General features: G+C 48.7%; 1 protein-coding gene across 2 annotated transcripts; it reads right to left on the reverse strand.

Annotated features, from left to right (window-relative positions):
* Nucleotides 1-5,654: 5,654 nt before the first annotated feature.
* On the reverse strand, nt 5,655-7,406 carry LOC127343112 (zinc finger CCCH domain-containing protein 9). 2 transcript variants are annotated; one of them, XM_051369197.2, is made up of 2 exons: nt 6,660-7,406; nt 5,655-6,561 (listed from the first exon to the last, which is right to left on the reverse strand). In XM_051369197.2, exons 1-2 carry the CDS (start codon nt 7,359-7,361, stop codon nt 6,211-6,213), a joined length of 1,053 nt encoding a protein of 350 aa, XP_051225157.1. In that variant the 5' UTR covers nt 7,362-7,406; the 3' UTR covers nt 5,655-6,210. The 2 variants fall into 2 exon arrangements, with proteins under 2 accessions (XP_051225157.1, XP_051225156.1); XM_051369196.2 differs by having other exon boundaries at nt 5,655-6,564; nt 6,660-7,405.
* Nucleotides 7,407-16,141: the final 8,735 nt, after the last annotated feature.

The raw sequence follows: 16,141 nt of genomic DNA on the forward strand, positions 1-16,141 counted from the left end.
AAAGAAATTAGACAAAAGTAAACTAAGCAAAATAATACTAGACAGAAATAAACTAAGCACAAATAAACTAGAAAAAAGTAAACTAAGCAAAACAAAACAAAATAAAATAAAAACAGAGAGAGGTAGAGTGTACTCCCCAGGTGAACTTATGAGTAGAGCTATGCCTCCCCGGCAACGGCGCCAGAAAATAGTCTTGATAACCCACAAGTATAGGGGATCGCAACAGTCTTCGAGGGAAGTAAAACCCAAATTTATTGATTCGACACAAGGGGAGGTAAAGAATACTTATAAGAGCATCTCCACTCGTCTCCCCGACGAGGCCCCCGAACGACGTTTTTTCCGTCCGGACGGCGACATTCGGCCCAGTCGCGCCCCCGGTTCCTCGATTTCGTCCAGATTTGGGCCTAAATTCATCCGGCGATCCCACACCATCCCCGGCCCCCCGGGGAGCTCTCGGGGACTCCGGACGAAACAAAAGCGCGCGAAACGTCGAGGAAACTTCCCGCGCATCTGGTGGCCCCAACTTGTCGGCGAGAGACACCGATCGTCGTCCTCATCGCATCGTCTTCCGCGCGCTGTAAAAGCCTGCTGCCGGTCAGTATTCGCCGGCCGCGTAGCTTCCACGCGGCGAGTTAATGCCGTCGCGTCGGTATCACGCGCGCCTACCTCTATTTATCGTCGAACTACCGCGTCTGCCCCGCATTCACCTCGCTCGCCTTCCACCAAATCTTCCCCGAACTCGAACGAGCAATGGCGAACGACGGTGCGGCCAACAACGGCTTCGGCCGCCGCTCTCTCCACCAATGGGAGGGACGGCTCCTCCACGCGGCGGGCTACCCGGCGCCGCCGGACTTCCGCGCACCGGGGGGATGGAGGCTGAGCGCAGGCGGCGTGCCGATCCCGCCGCCGCCAACGGGTGGGGCCTTACTCGAAGCGGCGATCGACGAGGTGCTCGTCACTCTCAGTGACGAGCAGCGTGCGGTCCGCGTTTCTTCCCTGACAACCACGAATCGTGGATCGCGTTCTTCCGGCGCAGGTATGAACGCGAACTGGCGGCCTACGACGGCCCTCCTCCTCCTACGGCAAGGAACAACGCCGCCGGCCGCAAACGATGGTGGAGCGCGCCTGGCCGCACCCTCGAGAATGTGCTCGCGCACATCGAGGACGGAAACTCCCCCGTCCTGGGGATGCCGCCGCCGGTGGCGGCTACCGTGTCATGCCGGCACGGTAGTTCCTGGATGCCGAGGAGGATGGCGCAATCCTCCTCCTCGTCTGGCTCGCGGTCGGCATCCAGGTCCGGCGGGTCGACGCCGGCCACCGTCAAGCAGGAATGGGCATCTCCTTCGACCGTCAAGAAGGAACCGGCGTCGCCACCGCCGAGCAGACGGCGCAGCAGCGGTGCCCTCGTCATCCGCAACCATCCTTCCTCTCCGCAAAGCGAGCGGAAGAGGAAGGCGTCGAAGAAGGAGGACACCGCAAACCAGCTCGCCGAGGAGGAGGCGAAGCGCGCGGAGGACGCCGTGGTGGCGGAGGCGATCGCCAGGTCGCTGAAGGACCTGGTGCCCGCCGATAACAGCCTCCCCGAGGACGCCGCACTGGAGTGGTCCAGGCGGGACTGGGAGCGCCAGGAGGCGGAGCAGCAACGGAGGCTGCTGGATCTGGCTGCCGCGCGTCAACTCGCCGCCCGCGCCACCACACCATCCGCCGCTAGGAACGCCGCGCCCAGGGAGGTGGTCAAGGTCAAGGACAGTAGCGACGATGACATCTACCGTCCGTCGCCACCACGCGCCGGCGACGCTGGCCAGGGCATGCGCCGCTGGTACGAGGCTCGGCTGCCCCAGGACAACGCCGGCTCGAGCGACGACGACGACGGCGGCGACTACACGTCCTTCTACCTCCATTTCGGCATGTAGTAGGCCGTTCTTTAGTTTAAAGTTTTAGTTTGCCAATCGCCGAATTCAAATATATGTTCGAATTCGGCCTACTTATGTACGAACTCGCCTCTATATGTTAAATATCATTAAATTTCGCTTATGTTTGAACGAACTCGCCAATTTTGTCTGAATTCGCCGAAGTCCGTTACATCCATCCTGGGCTCGCGGCTGGGAAAATGGGCCTCCCCAGGCCAAATTTTCCTCCAATCCGGACGACAATATCGCCGGATTTGGGCGTGGGAAGCCCAAACGGCTGGAGATGCTCTAAGTCTTAACAACTGAGTTGTCAATTCAGCTGCACCTGGAAAAGCACTAGTAACAGGGGTGATGTGAAAGCAGCAGTAATATGGGAGCAATAGTAACAGTAACACAGCAGCAATAACAGTAACACAGAGGCAATGGCACCAAAAAATAGTTGATTCTACTTCCAATGACATATAGAACGAGTATATGATGATGAGAGATGGACCGGGGTTCCTAGCTATCTTCACTAGTGGTAACTCTCCAATAACAAGTGTTGGGTGAACAAATTATAGTTGGGCAATTGATAGGATTGAAATAGCATTAAGACAGAACATCAAGATTACTAATTATGTAAGCATGTTTTCCATATATAGTCATACGTGCTCGCAATGAGAAACTTGCATAACATCTTTTGTCCTACCAGTCGGTGGTAGCCGGGCCTCAAGGGAATCTACTGGCAATTAAGGTACTCCTTTTAATAGAGCACCGGAGCAAAGCATTAACACTTGGTGAAAACATGTGATCCTCATATCACAGCCTTCCCCTCCGGTTGTCCCAATTTCTGTCACTTTGGGGCCTCGGGTTCCGGACAGCAATATGTGCAAACAACTTGTAGATACAATCTAAGCAATAAGTATAGAGCTTAAATCTAAGATCATGCCACTCGTGCACTAGTGACAAGCATTAAACATAACAAGATTGCAGCAACAATAACTTCACAAACTTTATAGATAGACTAATCATAATGTAACAATCCATCGGATCCCAACAAACACAACACCGATTACATCAGATGAATCTCAATCATGTAAGGCAGCTCATGAGATCATTGTATTGAAGTACATGGGAGAGAGAGTACCAACTAGCTACAGCTAGAACCCGTAGTCCATGGGGGAAGTACTCACGGAGCATGATGGAGGCGGTGGCGTCGATGGAGATGGCTTCCGGGGGCACTTCCCCGTCCCGGCAGGATGCCGGAACAGAGATTCTGTCCCCCGAATTAGAGTTTCGCGATGGCGGCGGTGCCCCTTGAGTCTTTCTGGAGTTTCGTCAATTCGTATCAGATTTTTTAGGTCGCGAGGGACTTTATAGGCGAAGAGGCGGCGCAAGGGGGCTCCTGGGGGTCCCACCCCATAGGGCGGCGCGCCCCCCTTCCAGGCCGCGCCGGCCTATGGTCTGGGGGCCCCAGGCCTCCCCTCCGACTGTCCTTCGGTGTCCTGGTCCGTCTCGGTGAATTATGATGTTGTGTCTTCGTTTCGTCGAATTCCGAGAATATTGCCCGAACAGCCTTTCTGGAACCAAAAACAGCAGAAAATAGGAACTGGCACTTCGGCATCTTGTTAATAGGTTAGCTCCGGAAAATGCATGAAATCATCATAAAGTGTGAGCAAAACATGTAGGTATTGCCATAAAACTAGCATGGAACATCAGAAATTATAGATACGTTGGAGACGTATCACCATCACGTGCAAGAGAGGGGCAGAGTCCGTTATGCCGATCTCTACCACCATCTACTTAGCCCTCCAAGCCTTGCCATAAGAAATGTTCTACAAATATTTGTTCTTAACTTTTTTGGATAGCCTTTACTCCCATGACTTGACCCTCCACTATCTATGTGTACATCAACCGAGAAAGAAGAGTGGACGAACGGTTTTGATGATCCTGGTGGATACTTGGAACAACACAATTGCGCAACACTAGGTCGCTCACCCTCCATGTTGTGTCAAACTTAGGGAGATACCCATAGGCGGATCTAGCATCCCTCCTGCCCGGGCGGCCGCCCAGGCTTCCGGCTAGCCGACAGGCTTATTTTCGTTCTATTTTACATGTGTTTGATACCAAATTAGCACACTAAGCTTATTTTCCCATGCTTCAATATTTTCCTGGGTCCGCTTATGGAGATACCCATGCACCCTTACGGGACAATTAAGTCGGCATTGCCCACTTAATGATTGGTTCCTAAAGATGTCTCTTGTCTATAATTCTGACCTCCCCCTAGCGACATTGTTCTAATGATACTCCCAGAAAGAATCATGGCCATCATTCACTCTCATTGCTGAAGAGAAGTCCTGAACCCAACCACCAGCAATAGGCACCTCAACTCCGTTCTCTTCATCCGAATCATCGCACTCATCGGCATCACTATCACCATTTGCATCCTCCTATCCCATCTGGTTCTGCACGTGCCCACTTTCCTCGCCCCCATCTCCCAATGCATGACTGCTGCTCAGATTCGTAATGATCACCTCCACCGTGTGCATGACTGCTATCTCCTAAGTCATAACCACCACATCCACCGTGTGCCTGACTGCTCTAGCCTGATTCGTAAATACCAACTCCACTGTGACCTCCTACACCATGAGAAGCACTAAGGAGACAAGGCGAGTTCCCCTATTTTCACACCCTTTTAACCAATTCACTCACTTAGAGGTCCCATCTACCGGCTTTAGATACCATGAAATGTTTGAAGTTGACTTGGTCCACAATGCATGCATGCCAACTGTACGAATTGAAACCCACTCAGATCAACTCCCATCACGTTTGACCGGATAGTACCCAACCGTTGTAAAAAACACAATTCATTGGTGACATGGGTATGCCATATAGGGTCCACATCATTGATATCCCTGGTACAAACCAGGAGGGAATAGAGAAGCCCACGAAGAAGTTACAGAAGAATCCGAAGTATATCATATTAGGAAAGCTAAGTCCATATCGGGTAAACCGACATAAGCTGTAACTCAACCTCGAGGTGGACTCTAAGACCCAACCCGCTATATAAGGATTGGGAGGAGCCACCGAGAGGGGGGGGGGGGGGGAGATTGAATCATAGCAAGCACCCCTGTAACCCTAGTTCCACATATTGTAATATCAACGATTCACCCTTGATAATATATTCTTCGGCTACCTAAGTTTGGTTGACTGGTATGTTGATTCGCCGACGTCCTCCTTCCTGAAACCTAAGTCCATCATAATGGATATTGACGAAGTTAATCCTTTATCATTGGTTCAGGAGTGTGTCTGACTAGTGTGTTATGTCGCTTAAACTTAACACTGCAATTTAGAGTCTTCCAAATTTTCCTTGCCGTTTACTTCACTATAAAACATAAACGGTTTTGCTAAGTCTCAGTCAATTGAGAATTTCTTAAGTCTCAGCCGCCCACAAAAATGCACTTAAGATGCACTTTTCTGTCAAGAAAGTGTAATTGCACTTTTCTAGTAGAAAAGTACAACTGATCCGAGTTGCACATTTTTTTGAAATGCAGTTGCACTTTTCTAAGGTGCCTGAGGACTTAAGAAAAATCAGAGTCAGACTGCAGGCACACCCAAACATAAAACTACAAGCACTGCTCACGCACAAGTTAGGCAGGTTCTTTACCCAAACTTGGCAGCTTTCTGATTCAGAAAAATACAGCCAAAGAGGCACACATACAGACAATCAGAGAAAGCAGAGTACACAAAATATTATGAAAGAGAATGGAGTTCTATGTTGTGACGTTGAAAAACATGCCAATTTATACACTGCAAAACCACTGACATTACAAAGGATCATCCCAAGAGTAGCAACTTAATCTGATGGAAGTACGTACATCGTTTCTATACAAGATCTAATGCTCATCATACAAGCAAAATGACAGCCGCCTGACTTTCTCAGAACTTGCCAGTTCCCCAATCTACACTCTACTTATTGTACTCCGTATATATGTGGATCTTCCCCCTCTAAACGCATTTGGAAACAGATTATCACCGAACCCAAAGACCAACAACGTACATGTATGAACAAATTGAATTGACGGACGCCCAGGCGAGAACACTGCTGACGAGACGATTACTTCTGTAATGTATACGAATATATTCACATTTCCTGGTCGCTAACTCTACCGCTCGGATCCCTTTATATTTAAAATTATACTTATATATCTTATTTACGCAGTTCGTGATTTTTGTACATTTCGCTGTGTATATGTGCTTGACTTCGGACTGTAAGTTAACAACGGTTCGAACAGAGCATGTGGTGGGCCGTGCACTGGCGTTAAGGTCGGCGGAGGAGGCGCTCTGCGGCCGTGAGCGAGTGGCGGAAGTGGCAGCGGTGGCCGTAGGGGCAGACCTGGCCGTTGAGCACCATGCGGCAGACCTCGGTCTTGTAGCGCGGGTGGCGGATGACGGGGCGGAGCTCGGAGACGCCGTGCGCGAACTGGCACTGGTCGCCGTAGGGGCACGCCCCCGTCTCCTCCCACTTGTTGCACAGCTCCGTCTTGAACATGCCCTGGTTGCACACGTCCAGCTCCGCCGCCGCGCCGCTGCTCGCGTCCGGTTGCCGATCCTTCTGCAGCTGCTTCTTCTCCTCGCCCCACTTCATGCCGCCGTCGGCGCCCCACTTCTGCTGCTGTTACATGCGTCGTATCAAGCGCGGCAATGTCAAATGCCAATTCGATGTGTGCGATCCGTGAGACGGACGGGAAGTGGAGGAATGAGACTCACCGAGCTTGGGTTGGTCGGGTTGGACGCGCGAGGCTTGCGGCTGTATACGGCCGGTGTAGCGGCAGCGGGGGCAGGCTGGTTCATCTTGAGGTAGTCGCTGGAACGTACGGAGATGCTCTTGGGCAGCACGGCGGTCTTCTCTGGCGACGCGTGCACCTTCTGGTCGCCGAGACCGCGGAGCCGGCGGATCTCGTCGGCGATGGCGACGGCGGCGGTCTGCGTGCCGCCGAGCATCGCGACGCGGCGCGCGAGGTCGCCGTTGGCCACGCGGAGCTCGGCGTTCTCGCGGCGGAGGACCGCCGCCTCGTCGACCGCCTCGGCGAGGCGGGAGAGGCAGAGCTCGTAGCGGTCGACCACCTCCTGGTACTGCAGCGCGACCCGCGCGAGCTGGAGCCGGTGGCCCGTGGCGTCGGCGGCCGCCGCGCCGCCACAGTAGTCGGCGTCGTCCACGAGGGAGGCGGAGGAGGACGGCGAGAGCGAGACGGAGGTGGCGAGCGGCGATGGCGAGGAGAAGCCCAGGCTCGGGCTGAATGGGGAGGAGCAGCGGTACAGGCCGTCGTCGCCGCCGCTGGGCAGGTAGCGCGGCGAGGAGGAGAGCCGCTGGTCACCGAAAGCGTACGACTTCAGCTCGAATGCCGAGCGGAGGCGGTCGGCGTTGGCCGGAGCGACGAGCGCTTCGTGCTGCATGGCCGATGGGCTCATGACTGATTTTCCTCGGCGAACTGTTCGATCTGGAGGAAGAAACGGAACGAAATGTCACAACAAACTGATAAGAACATCCCTTGGTAAATCCACAACAAACTGACACGAAGGATTGTACCTCTTGGCGCTGGATTATTAGGTGCAGAGCGAGGTTCGTCGGAGAGAGGACGGCGATGAAGGAGGTCACAGGTGCAGGCAGCTTGTGTTGTGGTTTATATAGCGGGGAGCATGCCAGGAGCAGAGGAGACCGTGGAGCCCGCACGTCTGCGAGAGCGAGATGGCACAGGTGGTAAGCCGATCCCGTACCGGACCACGGTCGGGCTCGTTCTTAGTATTTGCTGCAGTCCAGTCGGTAGCTGTGCACCTTGGTTCCGGCCTACTTATTCCATTGTTTCACCGAGGTATTGCAGTCACAGGAGAAACGTTTTTCTTCGTCCACGGTTTCATTTTGTTTTATTGCAGTCCAAATGTCCAATGTGGCATGGTTTTTCCGAAAACATGATGAAACTTGATGGCACGAATCGAAGATCCAAAATCAATGGCATAAAAATACCGCCCCTCTCTCGCAGTCATTCTCCACATGTAAATTTTGTTTGACTTGGTGCAGAGGATCATCGATCGGCCAAGGTTGTGGATTTCTACACATATGGTCTTCACGGATAGGCACAACATCGTTCCTGGACCTCTGGATCAAATGGGTATGCTACTCGTAGCCTCGCCTTTTCGTCGGCACCATCGGGCACGCCGTTCCCACGATTACCATGGTATTGGCACAATCAGGGAATATCAAGGTGGTAATGATTGTTAAGCTTGAAGATCTCGATGGATCATGTCAAGTTCGAGACGACTTTGTATTGTCACCGTTGAGGTTTCAGATGTTGTTGAATATGCTTCATAGGCCGCTTTGCGGTGAGACGACTATGAGCCTGGTCCTTGGCAATTTGCAGCAGCGTCCTCGGCAAGTGGAAGCTGTTATATTGTGATCCAAATTCATTTACTAAAGGGAGGCTAACTTCTGACGAGCGGAGCGAGGCCCGTCGCAGGAGGCTTGGGCCGAAGCGTAGCGTAGTCAGAAGTTAGCCCATACGTCGTGCCCTACAGGGACGCCTGCGGGGGGTGCGGGAGGCGGCAGCCCCCCACGGATCGTTGCCACCGTCTATTTATTTTCCCTGTAAGCCGCCGCTAGGGTTTCATCGCATCATTGTACACCCACGGCGTTTGTAAACACCACCAAAATAGTGAAGTTTTGCTGGCTGGCGCCCGTGGTTTTTCCCTTGTGTGTTGCAAGGGTTTTCCACGTTAAAATCTCGTGTCCCCTGCAGTGTTTTTCTTTTCGTTCTTCGTTTATTGTGCATCTCGATTATAACAAGTGGTATCAGAGCCCGTGTTCTTTGGATCTAGGGTTTACGAGATGTCGTCACTGAAGTTCGATCTACCGCAGCTGGACTACACCACGAGATTTGCTTTGTGGCAAGTGAAGATGAGGGCGATTCTCGCCCAATCTTCAGATCTGGATGAAGCGATCGATGCTTTCGGCGAGAAAGCGAAGGATACCTGGACCGATGCGGAGAAGCGGAAAGACCGTAAGGCTTTATCGTTGATTCAACTCCATCTGTCCAATAATATTCTGCAGGAAGTGCTGCAGGAGAAAACCACCGCCGAGTTATGGGTCAAACTAGAGGAGATCTGTTTGTCCAAGGATCTCACGGGCAGATTGCACGTGAAGATGAAGCTTTCTCGCATAAGTTGCAAGAGGGAGGTTCGGTAATGAATCACCTATCTTCCTGGAAAGAGATTGTTTCTGATTTGCAGTCTATAGAAGTTAAGTATGAGGATGAGGATTTAGGTCTTCTTCTTTTATGCTCGCTGCCTAATTCTTTCAGTAATTTTCGTGACACCATATTATTGAGCCGCGACAAACTAACTCTCGCGGAAGTTTATGATGCTCTCCAACAAAAGGAGAAAATGAAATCTATGGTGCAGGCTGAAAGTTCGTCCTCCAAGGCGGAGGCATTAGAGGTCCGTGGCAGGCCTGAGCAGCGAGATAACTACTACCACAACAACAGAGATAAGAGCAAGGGCGACAGAGGCCGCTCAAAGTCCAAAGGACGTGACAAGTTCTGCAGGTATTGTAAGAAATCTAACCATAATATTGATGATTGTTGGAAGCTGCAGAACAAGGAGAAAAGGAACGGAACTTACCAACCGAAAAATAATGATGGTAATGGTAAGGCTGCCGTTGTCACCGGTAAGGGTGAGGCTGCTGTTGTTGCTGGTAGTGATAGTTACGATGGAGATTGCTTAGCTGTCTTGGCTGCATGTGTTTCACGTGATGATGAATGGATTCTTGATCTTTTGCATGTTCGTTTCATATTTGTTGTAACAAAGATTGGTTCAGTTCTTATGAGTCTCAGGCAGAGTGGAGATTTTGTGCGTGTGGGGAATGACAACCTGTGCAGCTTTGTTGGCTTTGGTTCTGTTCAGATCAAGACCCATGATGGGATGACACGCACGTTGACAGGAGTGAAACACATACCCTCCATGGCGAGGAATTTGATCTCTTTGAGTACCCTTGATTGTGACGGGTACAAGTACAAAGGTGGGAACAAACTTTTGAAGGTATCATCAGGTTCTCTCATTATTATGATTGGTGATATGAATTCTGCGAAATTATATGTCCTTAGAGGTAGCACTTTGCACAGTATTGCTGCTGTCGTTAGTTCTGATGAATCTAGTAAGACTAACCTTTGGCATAAGCGTCTTGGACATATGAGTGAGCTTGGCATGGCAGAATTGGCAAAGAGAGAGCTAATTGATGGCTGCGATTTTGGTAAGCTTGAGTTCTGTGAGCACTGCATCTTTGGTAAGCATAAAAGAGTAAAATTTAATGCTTCCGTTCATACCACCAAAGGCATTTTAGATTATGTACACGCTGATGTTTGGGGTCCGTCCCGTAGAACTTCTAATGGTGGTGCTAATTACATGCTTACTATTATTGATGATTACTCAAGGAAAGTGTGGCCATATTTCCTGAAACATAAATCTGATGTTTTTAATGCTTTTAAGAAGTGGAAAGTTATGGTAGAAACCCAAACTGAAAAGAAGGTTAAGATACTCCGTACTGACAATGGTATGGAATTTTGTTCAAATGAATTTGATGAGTTTTGCAGCAATGATGGGATGGTAAGACATCATACCATTCCGTACACCCCTCAACAGAATGGCGTGGCTGAACGCATGAACATGACCATTATTTCGAGGGCTCGCTGCATGTTGTCTAATGCAAAGATGCATAGAGGTTTTTGGGCTGAAGCAGCCTCCACCGCATGTTATCTCATCAACAGGTCACCTTCTGTTCCACTTGATAAGAAAACTCCAATTGAGGTATGGTCTGGTTCGCCTGCTGATTATTCAGATTTGAGAGTTTTTGGTTGCACAGCTTACGCTCATGTTGATAATGGAAAGTTGGAGCCAAGGGTTGTTAAGTGCATCTTCCTTGGTTATGGTTCAGGAGTTAAGGCATATAGATTATGGAATCCTGAAACTAAGAAAATTGTGTTGAGCAGGAATGTCGTTTTTAATGAGGCGGTTATGTTTAATGATAGTCCGTCTACTGATATTTCTGATGCTATTGATTCTCCTGATGTTTCTGATGATGAGCAGCACAGAATTGGCGTGCAGGTGGAGTACGCAAAGGAGAATGAAAATGTGGTTCCTGAAACCAACAATGATGATAATGATGTTCCACCTTCACCACCTTTTGTTCAGCGACAAGGACGGTCTATTGCTGCTGACCGCCCTAAGAGAAATATTACACCTCCTACCCGATTAATTCAAGAATGTGATATTGTTGATTATGCTTTGAGTTGTGCTAAACAGGTGGAGCATGACATTGAACCAGCTACATATACTGAAGCCATTGCTTCGGTCGATAAAGAGAAGTGGGTAGGTGCGATGCAAGAAGAGATGCAATCGCTTGGGAAGAATGGCACATGGGATGTTGTGCACTTGCCTAAACAAAAGAAGGCTGTCCGCTGCAAGTGGATATTTAAAAGAAAGGAAGGTTTGTCTCCTAATGAGCCTCCACGGTTTAAGGCAAGGTTAGTAGCAAAAGGTTTCAGTCAAATTCCAGGTGTTGATTATAATGATGTATTCTCCCCAGTTGTGAGCATAGTTCTATTCGTGCTTTCTTTGGTATTGTTGCTATGCATGATCTTGAGCTTGAGCAGCTAGATGTAAAGACTGCTTTTCTGCATGGTGAGTTGGAGGAGGAGATATATATGGACCAACCTGAAGGTTATGTTGTGCCTGGTAAGGAGGATCTTGTTTGCAAATTAAAGAGGTCCCTTTATGGTCTGAAAGCTTGATCGCCACGACAGTGGTATAAAAGGTTTGATTCATTTATGCTTACACATGGTTTTGAGAGATCTCAGTATGATAGCTGTGTGTATATCAAGTTTGTTAATGGATCACCTATTTATTTGCTGCTATATGTTGATGATATGTTGATTGCTGCCAAGAGCATGAAAGAGATCACTATTTTAAAGAATCAATTAAGTAGTGAGTTTGAGATGAAGGATCTTGGTCCTGCTAAGAAAATACTAGGCATGGAAATTAAAAGGGACAGAAAGTCTAGTTTGTTGTTTCTTAGTCAGGAAAAATGCATTGAGAAAGTTCTTCATCGTTTTAATATGCATGATGCAAAGTCAGTTACTACTCCTATTGCTTCTCATTTCAAGTTGTCAGCTTTGCAATGTCCTAGCTCTGAAAATGATATTGAGTACATGTCTCGAGTTCCCTATTCTAGTGCTGTTGGTTCCTTGATGTATGCCATGGTTTGTTCATGTCCTGATTTGTCATATGCTATGAGTTTGGTCAGTCGATACATGGCTAATCCTGGTAAAGAACATTGGAAAGCTGTTCAGTGGATTTTCAGGTACCTTCGCGGCACATCAAAAGCTTGCTTGAGGTTTGGCAGGATTGGTGAGGGGCTCGCCGGATATGTGGATTCAGATTATGCTGGCGATTTGGATAAGAGAAGGTCCCTCACAGGTTATGTGTTTACTGTTGGTGGATGTGCTGTTAGCTGGAAGGCTACTTTGCAGGATGCTGTTGCACAATCTACTACTGAGGCTGAGTACATGGCTATTGCTGAGGCAGGTAAAGAGGCTGTTTGGCTGAAAGGTTTATATGCTGAGCTTTGTGGAGATAATTCTTGCATTAAGTTGTTCAGTGACAGTCAAAGTGCTATTTATCTTACTAAAGATCAGATGTTCCATGAGAGGACAAAGCACATTGATATTAAGTACCACGCAATCAGAGATGTGGTTGCAAAAGGTAAAGTGAAGGTATGCAAGATTAGTACTCATGATAATCCTGCTGATATGATGACTAAGCCTGTCCCTGTGTCCAAGTTTGAGCTTTGCTCAAGCTTGGTTGGTATAACTGTTTAGCCCAAGTGGCTATTGGCGCCAGCAAGTGTTTTTCTTTGTTGATTCAGGTGATTGTTGAAGTTCATGCTACAAGGAATTTGTCTCAAGGTGGAGTTTGTTATATTGTGATCCAAATTCATTTACTAAAGGGGGGCTAACTTCTGACGAGCGGAGCGAGGCCCGTCGCAGGAGGCTTGGGCCGAAGCGTAGCGTAGTCAGAAGTTAGCCCATACGTCGTGCCCTACAGGGACGCCTGCGGGGGGTGCGGGAGGCGGCAGCCCCACGGATCGTTGCCACCGTCTATTTATTTTCCCTGTAAGCCGCCGCTAGGGTTTCATCGCATCATTGTACACCCACGGCGTTTGTAAACACCACCGAAATAGTGAAGTTTTGCTGGCTGGCGCCCGTGGTTTTTCCCTTGTGTGTTGCAAGGGTTTTCCACGTTAAAATCTCGTGTCCCCTGCAGTGTTTTTCTTTTCGTTCTTCGTTTATTGTGCATCTCGATTATAACAGAAGCGGTAGCACTGCATGTCTTCATCTTTGGTGGTGCTATTCGAGTAACAAGTATCGATATCCAGGGTGAAAATCCATGGCCCAACCATCATTGGTTGTACCTGGCAACGACTGATTTTGGCCCTTCCTTGTCGAATGCATAGTTTGGATAACTTAGAGCCTCAACCGGGTGAAAATCCATGGTCCAACCTTCACTGGTTGTACCCGGCAATGATTGATTTTGCCGCTTTCTTGTTGAAGGCATAATTTGGAGAACTTAGAACCTCGCCGGGTGAAAATCCATGGTCCAACGTTCATTGATTCTACCTGGCAATGACTGATTTTGCCGGTTCCTTGTTGAAGGCATAGTTTGGAGAACTTAGAGGCTCACAAGTCCATGTTCTAACATTCGTTGGTTGTACCTGGCAATGACTGATTTTGCCATTTCCTTGTTGAAGACGTAGTTTGGACAACTTAGAACCTCGCCAGGGTGAAAGTCCATGGTCCATTTGGATCGTGCGATGATACGCTACTCGTGCATTGTTCCCTTGCTAGAGGCATAGCTTTGCATAGTTTATTATACAGTTTGGGTATTGTTATTGGTGGTGGGTTGGATACAACTGTTGCGAGTCGTTTTTTCCTTCTAGTATATTTTTTGTTTGTTTTTTTTTTGTTTTTTGCGGGTGTTGTTTTTTTAGTTGCGTGCATCTTTATTTTCTATACATGTTTTGATCTTATGTTGGCGCAGATGTCGTGTGTGTAATTGGTATATCATGTATTCTATAATCTTGTTATGGAGTATATTGTTTAAAAAAGCAACGTGCATGTCTTCTCTTACAAAACACAAGCAGAAAGAGGAAATGTTGTTAATCAGAAAGCGATCTTACGATTCGTAACACCACACCAAACTGCTGGTCGGCTAGCTACTAGGTACGGCCGACGATGTTCACTGTGCAGTTCTGTTTTCCAATGTAGTGAACAGAGAAAGAAGTCAAATAGTATAACCCTCGTTCCTATCCTCTTTTTCTCTGAAAAGGATCAGTTCCACAGCTCTCCCTGGAGTATCAAATTAGTGATTGCTTAGTAGCTAATCTATCACGGTGGCCGGGTCCTACACCGATCCGCGGTCAGTCAGTGAGGTGAGAGCGCGCGCTGTAGTACTGATACGAAAGCATCGTCGCAGTGCAAAAGCCGATAGTAGCTTGCTTTGCCTTCACGGGGCAGTCCCTCTCGGCGCTAACGAACCAACCCAGACAGACAGACGCTGCCTCCCGACGTACGCCGCCATATCGCATAGGAAATTCAGATCGAGTAACAAACACACGTAAGGCAATCATGTTGCTTCCTGCTTACAGCTTTAACTAACTCTCAAGTCTCACCCCCCGCCTACCGCGCGTATCTTATGTATGTGCCGCGGCACGTCCGAATCATTCGCCGGAGATGGAGACCCGCCGGAGCTACAGAGAGGGGAAAAGTTTGGGCGCGCTGCATGGCGTGAGTGAGGGAGATCGGCTTTTGTTTCTACCCGGAGCGACGGCTAAACGAACCCGGATGGACTTTTTAGGTGAGCGCCGGTTGCGATCAGGGTTTGTTAAGCGCTGTTTGGTGATGGGAGTGGACCGTGCGACTCAAGGCATGCACGCACTGCGGCCCTGATGTGCAGCGCGCACCAGAAATGCATACATTGATGTTAACAGGTTATCTTTGCATGCCCTGCCTGCCTTCCATCGATCGTGCCTGCCCAGCTTGCTGACGAGCTGACAATGCAGCGAGCCGTTAGGACGTCGGAATGGCACAGGTGGTAGGCAGCTTCCTGCCTACTAGCCGGCCTCCTATACATGCTCCAGCAATAGGATACGGCGGACACGGTTAGATTCATTTTCTTATGAACATCAGGCGATATGAATGCAACTTCATAATCATGGTCTCATTCTGCATATATAGAACCGTTAATAATCTTCAACAACGGTACAAACAACCACCAATCTATTTATAATCTTCATCAACAGTACAAACAGCTACAAAAGAAAAAAAAAAGTATAAATAGATCTTTGGACCGAGGCCTACTGCTTGGACTTTGTATAGCTCGATTCCAATCTTTCAGGAAACACTGGTAGAAAAGGGGGCTTTAGTCCTGGTTATCAACTGCCATTAGTCGCGGTTGCGCAACCGGGACCAATTAAGCGCGACTAAAGCCCCCTCCCCCTTTAGTCGCGGTTACTTACGAACCGCGACTAAAGGCCCGTCCACGTGGGCGCCAGGCGTCCGTCGGGGCGGAGGACCTTTAGTCGCGGTTCGCCTGGCCAACCGCGACTAAAGGCCTCCGCAGGTTTAGGGTTTTAGCCCCCTCCTCCCTAAATCTGGTTTCTTTTTAATTTGTATTGTTTTATTTCTTTTATATTTTATTTTGTGTTTTTTATTTTTATTTTGAAGAAGTTTCAGTACACATATTCTACGCTACTATATACATGCATATGAATGTACAATTTCAAACAAGTTTGAAATTAGAAACAAGAAGAATTCAAGAGGAATATACAATATATATATATTCAATCTCGGATGACCATATACAACTTCGAACAAGTTTCCATACACAAGTTACGGGATCAGAAGTTTTTCGTCCTCGTAATAGTGTTCTCCTTTATGATGGAGGACTTCCCTCACCAAAAATCCTGCTAGTTCCTCTTGAATTGGTCGGAAGCGAGCTTCTGGACTAAGCGTCTTCCGCAAGTTATTCCTCCGCACATTGTCATTCGACGGCTTCCGCTCAGAGGTGCATCTCCGGATAAACTCACAAACATAGTATCCACATAGATTGGTCCCCGGTGGCTGAATATCCACATTGACTAACTTTCT

This window comes from Lolium perenne, chromosome 3 (assembly GCF_019359855.2).
Source record: "Lolium perenne isolate Kyuss_39 chromosome 3, Kyuss_2.0, whole genome shotgun sequence".
Taxonomy (NCBI): Eukaryota; Viridiplantae; Streptophyta; class Magnoliopsida; order Poales; family Poaceae; genus Lolium; species Lolium perenne.